At 34.7% G+C, this 8,799-nt stretch overlaps 2 protein-coding genes across 2 annotated transcripts; one reads left to right on the top strand and one right to left on the bottom strand.

The window, feature by feature from the left end:
- Nucleotides 1-485: 485 nt before the first annotated feature.
- Nucleotides 486-1,477, top strand: LOC107909354 (STS14 protein). The gene has a single exon (XM_016836836.2). It carries the CDS (start codon nucleotides 776-778, stop codon nucleotides 1,301-1,303), a length of 528 nt encoding a protein of 175 aa, XP_016692325.1. The 5' UTR covers nucleotides 486-775; the 3' UTR covers nucleotides 1,304-1,477.
- A 3,290-nt stretch (nucleotides 1,478-4,767) lies between these two features.
- LOC107909355 (uncharacterized) lies at nucleotides 4,768-8,710 on the bottom strand. The gene is made up of 12 exons (XM_016836837.2): nucleotides 8,210-8,710; nucleotides 8,015-8,093; nucleotides 7,584-7,656; nucleotides 7,241-7,333; nucleotides 7,008-7,130; nucleotides 6,537-6,923; nucleotides 5,996-6,396; nucleotides 5,814-5,913; nucleotides 5,673-5,732; nucleotides 5,494-5,580; nucleotides 5,298-5,426; nucleotides 4,768-5,226 (listed from the first exon to the last, which is right to left on the bottom strand). The coding sequence occupies exons 2-12, from the start codon at nucleotides 8,089-8,091 to the stop codon at nucleotides 4,924-4,926; spliced, it is 1,833 nt and encodes a 610-aa protein (XP_016692326.1). The 5' UTR covers nucleotides 8,092-8,093; nucleotides 8,210-8,710; the 3' UTR covers nucleotides 4,768-4,923.
- Nucleotides 8,711-8,799: the final 89 nt, after the last annotated feature.

The raw sequence follows: 8,799 nt of genomic DNA, 5'->3' as shown, positions 1-8,799 counted from the left end.
CTATAAATTCTTTCCATGGTAATTAACCCTCATCTAAACAATAGACAACAGAGATCATGGCCTACTACCCATGGTTACAATTCTATGTAAAATTGCAGACATGTGACAATCTTGTTGTTTAAACTTTAATGTATGAGATAGGGACGAAGTTAAAATTTTTTTATAGGGATGAGAGAGTTAAAGATGTAATTTTGTTATTGTATTAACATAAAATTTTACGGTTCTTCAAATGATTAAACTATAAACTTTTATTTTTAAAGAGGTCGAAATTAAATTTTAAATTTTAAGAGAGACCAAAATACAATTATAATTGAATTATCTTAAAACTTTAAAATTTCTAAAGGGATTAAAGGAGTAATTTTTCATTTTGAGGAGTCAGGCTCTTGCCTGTCATCCTTTGGCTCTATCCATGCCATGAGATGAATTTTTCTACCAGATATTTGTCACAAATATTAAATAATGTCAAAACAAATTGGTATCGATATATATCAGTTTTCGTATAAACACAATTATAATTAAAATAATTAAATCAGATCGATTAAATCAAGAATCGAAGATGATTCAGAAAAAAAATTGATTAAACACTGATTTATTTTTTAAAATTTTTGAAACAATGAGTAACCGATTCTATGAATGATCCAGATCTGAAAACCAGAATCACATTCACAAAGTTGTCTCTTAATTCAATGGGGGACCAATCCTCTGCAACTCTATAAATTCTTGCCACCAACAGAAACCATTAACCCTCATCTCAAAACACCACCCAACACCCAAAATGGCCTACGCCTTGATTACAATTCTACTCCTAGCCATTTACCACCACACGGCCCAAAGTGCAGCACCACCACCAGCAACCACAGCTCCACCATCAATGCTGCCACCAGCAGCCAGAGACTTCCTCCAAGCCCACAACCAAGCAAGAGCTGCAGTAGGTGTCGCACCTCTCAAATGGAGCCAACAACTAGCCAATGCTTCAAGTCTCATCGCAAGGTACCAAAGGAACAAAATGGGTTGTCAGTTCGCAAACCTGACAAACCACAAGTACGGAGCAAACCAGTTATGGGGTAGCGGAGCCGCCGTGACGCCGCTCATGGCGGTGGAAACTTGGGTAAAAGAGAAAGATTATTATGATTATGGGACTAATACTTGTGCACCGAATCATAAATGTGGTGTTTATACTCAAGTTGTTTGGAAGAATTCTTCGGATTTGGGTTGCTCACAAGCTACATGCAAGGATCAAGTTACTTTAACTATTTGTTTTTATAATCCTCCTGGTAATTATATAGGTGAGAAACCATACTAGAACAAAACCAGCTATATATATGTGTGTGTATGTATGTATAGCTTGTTGCAGGATCTGATCTGATCTGATCTGAGAGTTATTCTGGGAAATTTCTTGATTATGTAGGCAAGTAGGTAACAATGTTGTATCATCTTAAATCCATAACTTTGGATCTAAATAAAAACCAGTTCTGAATATGTTGTCTGATCATTACATTTTTCATCCATTGTTGCGTTCATGGTGAGCTCAACCGACAAAACAGGACCCGTGTGGCTAAGAGCACGGGTGCCTCCCAACAGGACTTGGCTGGCACATTGTGGACAGTGACAGATGGTGAATGATTTGAGACAATTCTGTAGATTTTCACCATCATACATTCTTGATTTTAAAATTAAAATTAAAATTAAAAAGAAAATTAAATTACACAATTTATTAAAATCAAACTACATAATTTATAATTTATAAATGTTTGAGAGTTAAATTGTTATTATGCTAATTTTAGGACTCATTGTTGAAGTATACCTGTGATAGCCCGAAATAGGGTCTAATCGGAATAGTGGTTTCGTAACCACAAATCCGAAGTGAAATAGTTTAATTTTATAAATTTTTATTAGTTACTGATTGATTGAAATATTGTGTTAAAATATGGATAGGAAATTTTAATGCTTTAGTGCTTAATTGAATTTTTAGGACTAAATTGAGAAAAATGCAAAGTGTGTCTAATTAGTGATTAAATGACTTAATTGAATTATTGCATGAAATTGGAAGTGTTTATGTGGAATTAGACCATAAATTAGTGTTATGGACACAAAAGGGTATTTCTAGAAAAATATCTAAGTAATGGGTCAAGGGCATTTTTGTCCAAATTGGGTAAAAGACAAAATAAAGAGAAAATAAGTGTCCATCTTCTTCAAAAAAATCAGAAGCTTGCTGCCGAAAGTTTCAGGTTACCATAGTTAAGGGTTTTGATTTTCCTAAGCTCAATTGTAAGTGATTTCTTGCCCCGTTTTTAATTATTTTCGTATTTTTATGCTTATTGAAGCTTGAATTTCATGTTTCTACCATTTAATTGAAATGAAATTAAAGTTTAAAAATTGACCCATTCATGATATAATTGTAAATTGATTAGTGATGTTAGATAATGAATGTTTGAAGTGTTAATTACAAGTTTTACTAGATGAATTTCAATGAAAAATGTTGAAAAAGGGCTAAATTGTGAAAGATGGTAAAGTGTGCATAAAGTTGTGATTTTGTGAAATTGAGGCCCGTTATGAGCATGAAATATGATTTAGTGAAGTTTGAAATTTAAGAATTTAGAGAATTTTATTTTTACGAGCTTAGGGACAAAAGTGGAATTTTTGAAAAGTTATGGGGAAAAATGTAAATGTGTCAAAATGTTGTGTATGAATTGTATTTGAATGGAATATTGATAAAATGTATTAAATTGTGTTAATATAGATCAAGAAAGAAGAAATAGTGCAAGTGATCGGGGAAAAGAGAAAGTTATCGACTAAATTACAAAAATAGTCGTTTTGCATCCGAGGTAAGTTATATGTAAATAATAGTTATATTTGTATAAATTGTGAATTATATTTGATATGTGAATTAATATTGAATGTGGAAGGAAAGTTGTTCATGAATTATTCAAGTGATAAAGTGTTGAAAATAAAGTGTTAAGTGTAAATTCCCGGTTGAACTTAGGAATAGAATTGGATACAAGTGACATGTCACTAGAGACCAGTGTTACAGTGTTACAGTGAGTCCCGGGTGCTGGGTGATCTAGCATGTGTTGCAGACACCTGACAGCTTGTGTGAGCAGACCCGTGGACATTTCCAGTGTTATTGATCAGTGGTAGCTTCGGCTACATTTCAGTGGTAGCTTTGGCTACATCCAGTGGTAGCTTCGGCTACATATCAGTGGTAGCTTCGGCTACATATCAGTGTGGCACTTATGTGCTAAATCTCTACGTATCCGTGTATATTCCAAGTGTTCAACGGGATTAATAATGAATTAAAGTGAATATGAAATGTTAAGTGTGAAAATGTATATGCAAGTGAATTGGTAAGATTGTGTATGTGTAAGTGATTGAAATTGCTAAGAAATGTTTTGATTAGTTATATGTTAAAAGTGTTAATTATTAATTGAGTAATTATTGTTTACATGTAACTTACTAAGCTATTTATAGCTTACACATCTCTTTCTTTCCTTTGTTTTATAGTGATTTGAACTTGATCGAATAGTGGACCGTCGGAGCTCGTATCACACTATCATAACCATCTCGGTATTATGTTCTTTTCAAAATGTTTAAACTATGGCATGTATAGAGTCTTAATCATTTTGAGCATGTCCAAATGATATGGCTAATGTTAGCTATTGAAGTAGTTATTAATGAATATGTTTTGGAGTTATGTATGTTTAAATGGTAACTAATTCAAAGAAGCAGTTTCTTTGACAGCAGCAGTGACGTGAATGTGAAAAATCACCATAAATAGTAGAAATGGAATTAGAGGGTGAATGATATATAGAATTAAATCTTATCAAGTCTATTTTTACATGAAAGAAACGGTGTAGGCAAAGAAATTTTATATTTTGAGATATTTAAATTTTAGTGAGACAGGGTCAGAATGGTTTTTGAAGTCCCCTGTTCTAACTTTAGAAAATCATTATAAATTGTACAGAAATAATTATAGGTCATAATTTATATGTTTAGATTCCTTAATGAGTCTATTTTCAAAATAAATTAATGGTAACCTTATATGAATTCTTTACAATTAGATATTTGATTTTTAGCGCCAAGAGGTCAGATCTGTCGAGCTGTGAAACAGGGGATACTTTAATGAATAAACTGTACTAATGTGCTAAGTCAAAAATTCTGAAAATTTTATGGTAAGTAGGAATATGAGTCTAGTTTCACGGAAAATTTACGGATTTAAATTTTGAGTTTCGTAACTCAAGTTATAATTAAATTAGTGACAGTTGCGCAGGTGGATAGTGTTGTTATGAACAGTGAATTTAATTTTAAAAGCAAATTTTTATGCTCCGAATCGGTAAGTTAAATTGGATGACATCTCGTACTCGATTCCGGAGACGGTCTCGGGTAAGGGGTGTTACAATACCAGCTAGATTTGGAATGGTATAGCTAATTTTGGGTCGGCTTAATCTGGGTTGAATCATGTTCGGTTTTAAAATTTTGAGGTCATTTCGGTTTTTTCATAGTTTCATGAACTTGGCAACTATTTCCATGTAAGAGTTTAAACTATTTAAGCCCTAACAGGGAAACAATTGTAACATGAGAACAAATGTTAAACTTAAAAAAAATTTCAAGTCTCAACACGAAAATAATTGTAAAGTTCAAAACCTAGCTTTAAGAAAGAATTTCAAAATTCGAACCCTAATACAAGAACAATTGTAAAGTGCGAAGCTTAGCTTGAAAAAAATTTTAAGGTCAATATAAAAATAATTGCCGCTGAATCCAAGCCCCAAATAATAATTTAACCCTTTGTTATATACCGCTTTAATCAACATTAAATAAATCATTGGTCCCTCCTATTGAATGACAAAAGATAATAACAATTGACATTACAAAATATGCTCCATTGTTATATATCCTTTTTCATTTCTACTTTTTGTACAATGAAAATCATCTTAGTAATTCTTTAGATATTAGATACCTAAAGGTAAAGTTCCGAGGAATCCATGCAATGTTCTTACGTGATTTTCCTAGCTGACATTTTCTAATGCTTCTACGAAGTGATTCAGGCAACGCGCGTTCGACCATTTCGATGATGCCGACCGAATCCAAACTTGAATCCTTCGCGAATGACTCAATGATCTTCGGTAACAAAATTTTCTGGTCTTTACGGACACCGAACGTAGCACGAATGTACTCTTCTTTTGCAGTTTCTAGCTCTTGAAATACTCTCTTCGGCGTGTAAGCACGGATCTAAAGAAAAAAGAATTAAGTACAACAACAAGGCTGATAAGGGGAAAACATGGAAGGATATGAGACAGTACCGCAGGATCAGAATGGTTTCCTGTGCAGAGGGCAAAGTACAAAAGAGGTTCGGGTTGTTTGATTGCATATGCTTGCTTCTCGTCTCCAGTTTTAAACTTTGTCTTCGAAGAGAGTAATAACCGAAGCCACTACAAGTAGGAAAACTTTATCAGCACCATAAAATCGAGGAAATGAAAGATGAGGCGTGTGATTTACCTGTCCAGGACGAGATATACGACATCCAAGGATAGAACTCTGTATTGTATCTGCACTGATGGTGTGACCCCCTATGTTATATGCAGCCTGCAAGGTAAATGGTATAAGATAACACGAACCAATGCAGTTGCATCGTTCTAGATATGCAACAACGGGACAATGGGACGAGTTATTCTTACCCTTAATAGTAGAAAGAGTCTCTTCACATTATTTTGCGGGATACCGTAAGCTAGAAAAGCCTATCATGCAGGAAACGAAAGACTGATAAAACTGAGCCAACATTATTATAGCAGATTCTTTTCATTGATGAGGACACTTACATGCATCACTAATGAATTGTGTATGTTTATCCAGAATGCCAACTTCTCTTCATGTTTCAAGTTCATAGGATCGATTTCTTCGAGTCGACATATAAGTGACCTATATAACAAAATAAATCGATGAACATATGAAAAACCGTGACAGGTTTTTATTGTGATGTTTGTAAGTACAAGAGACGTGCCTGAAATTTTGTAGCAAGTGTTCAACATCACCTAGCTTTTGACTATCTCTGAAAATCCAAGGCACTTCGACCATCGTGCTATACGGTCCACTAAACTCTTTAAGTCCTTCCACGTGAAAAGGGTTATCTAACCGTACATCAAAAGATGAATTGTTTCGGAACCCAGGACTCCACATGTCATGTTGTTGTGGTGGGGAAAATGCACTGGCCGATGACATGGATGAATTCGGAGATGAAAATCCGTTTTGGATCAAAGGCGGGTCTGCGAGCTTGCAATATATAGCAGCCATGCATTTTATCATATCCTCGGAAAGCTTGTTTGGTGTCTCTGGAACATGATCAGAAATACGAGTCCCAAGATGTTCGGCCAGACTGATTATATTTGACGCATTCTGTGCGTACTGTCGAGAACCAAGCAAAAGTATGTTAACCGACTGATGGTTTACAATGCTGTATATAACCGGAAACTAACCAAAAATGTAATGTAAAGTACAACGAAAAACAATTCTTTCGGGATGGTTACATGCTAAACATAAGTTACCTCAGTCATGGACAAAGGTTGCGAATGGCAGGCACGTATAGCTCTATCCAAATTCTCGTCCAGAGTTGAAGTTCTACTTGAAAGTACGGAATGTTGAGATAGTGAGGAATGACAGCGATGAACACTAGGCTCCTCGCATGGGTTCTCACAGTAACTGGACCGTACAGCTAAATTTTCAACTTTTGATACATCATCAGGTCTCGAAACTTTCGAAAACCTCCCTCTCGGGGAATCTAGTGGTGTTTTTATCCTTTCATCCCGTTTAGACAGTGATATAGAAGACACTTGTTGATCAAAAGCTTTCCTATACAACAAGAGAAGGTATTGTTCTAAATAAACAACTTCCAGTTCTAACACGGCAATTTCCTTGATTAACTCGGTAGCTGGCTGCAGAAAAGTAGTGCCGACCGTCATGACATAAACATATAACGAAAGGGCTAAAACGATAGTTCGAGAGTTCAGAGGAACTACCTTTGTTATGGACACTGATGTTTCATTTCTATTATCATGAGAGGAAGTCCTATAACCCAATGCTGTTTCCAATGCATGACGAACCTCAAATTGATCTTGTAACCGTTTCTCAAGCTGTAAAATCTGCATGAAAAACGATATAAAGACCTGACCGAGCTATCCTTGAATCAAATTAAAGCCCTCAAATGACCAAAGATAAGTAAAATGATATAAAAACAGGTTCAGTTCCACACCTCTTGTTTCAAAGAGTTTTGCTGGACCTCAGTGCCGGGACTAGGAGATTGTTTATTCCGAGTTTTGACAGTGTCCTTCAAGTGCCTCATATCCTAGTTACCATATACATACATATATAACCATACCCTTGATCTCAAATAATTAATCTATATATCAAGAGACATTAAACTCAGCTAAACAAAGCCTTATACCCCAGTTTTTATTGAGGAGCATATGGTAAAAGTATAATGGAGTCCCCCAGTAGAGGGGCAAAATGCAATTCAACTCCTAGTACAGGGGCCTACATGGTACTTTTACTGTGATTTATAAATCACTTTTGGAGTTAACAAGGAAAAAAAATACCAGCTTTATACGATTTGATGCTTCAAGAGAACCATCCAAGCTATCTTCTTCAACTCTTCTCTTTTCTGGAAAGCTGTTATGTGAATAAAAAAAATCCAAGGATCAATGGATAATATTTGCAGAAGGCAAGATTTTTGAGAGCTGTCATTGCAATTCTGAAACTAAAGCAAAAAGAAGATAACTTTTTTTTTCTTCTACAAGCAAGAAGACCAAGATTTCAGTTTCTTAAAGTAATTCACCTATGGCTTATTAATTGCAAATTGCTATAAATCAACAAATATTAAGCAAAGAGTCAATATTTAAGTTGTTTCAAGCTATAAACCAGTACCACAGCAAAAACATGGAGAGCTAAACTGAAAAAGGGGAATTAGCAAATTTGGTCCTTCAAGTTCTAAGTTTTTTCTTAAGGAAAACCTCATATCAGAACTCACCTCTTTGATCGCTTGTGCTTTGACGATGTAAATTTCAATCCCAACATTTTACTTTCTACACTGCTTTGAAATCCCATCACTGAGAAAATAATATCAGAGAAAACTTTGTTCATAACTGAACAGAAAAAAAAACCAAAAAAAAACGTTTCTTTGAAACAAGGACAGCTGATAATGGAATAAAGAACAGGACTTTACCACTCTAAAAGAAAACAAGGAAGACCCAAAAATGGTTCTGAGGAAGATGAAGAACTGTGAAAGGACAGAGAAGGACCATGTGAGTTCACAGAGACCCGTGAATATGTGATCACACTCCTAGACCCAACTTGCTTGTTTGCATTTTTCAAGAGTACTTCAAAACTACTCACAAAGCAGCAAAATTGATCATTTTTACAGCTTAAAAAACAATCCTGAAACTTAGCAGAGAGGACTGATATTGCTTTTGCATTAAAAACCCACAAATTTGACTCAGTAAAGATGAGACCTTTTATGGCTTTTCTCTTTTTCCTAAGGTACTTGCTTCACTCCACTTTATAAATCTTTTAGCTTTTGCAATGAGGACATTCTCTTTCTCTCCCCACACCTTTTTTTTTTTTTTTACTGTAAAAAGATGTAAAACCAGCTTGTGGGCCTTAAGGGAAGAAGAAAAGTTGGCATAAACATAGCTTTGCTTTTGATATTGTACCGCTCATTGGTCTCAACACTCAATTGTCAAATGAGAGGAACATAAATAGTGGTATGACTATTGAAAAGAGTTTAGTCTTGATGAAGAAATTTTTAGTCTAAAT

This window comes from Gossypium hirsutum, chromosome D03 (genome assembly GCF_007990345.1).
Source record: "Gossypium hirsutum isolate 1008001.06 chromosome D03, Gossypium_hirsutum_v2.1, whole genome shotgun sequence".
NCBI lineage: Eukaryota > Viridiplantae > Streptophyta > Magnoliopsida > Malvales > Malvaceae > Gossypium > Gossypium hirsutum.
This window is presented reverse-complemented; position numbering and strand designations above follow the sequence as displayed.

What these genes read in the sequence shown, in the direction of transcription:
- LOC107909354 (XM_016836836.2), top strand. Translation starts at nt 776, where the DNA reads ATGGCCTACGCCTTGATTACAATTCTACTCCTAGCCATTTACCACCAC.
- LOC107909355 (XM_016836837.2), bottom strand. Translation starts at nt 8,091, where the DNA reads ATGGGATTTCAAAGCAGTGTAGAAAGTAAAATGTTGGGATTGAAATTT. An exon ending in CACTTGCTACAAAATTTCAG is followed by an intron (nt 5,914 to 5,995) that starts GCACGTCTCTTG and finishes TTTGTTATATAG; the next exon opens with GTCACTTATATGTCGACTCG. An exon ending in ACAATTCATTAGTGATGCAT is followed by an intron (nt 5,733 to 5,813) that starts GTAAGTGTCCTC and finishes CCTGCATGATAG; the next exon opens with GCTTTTCTAGCTTACGGTAT.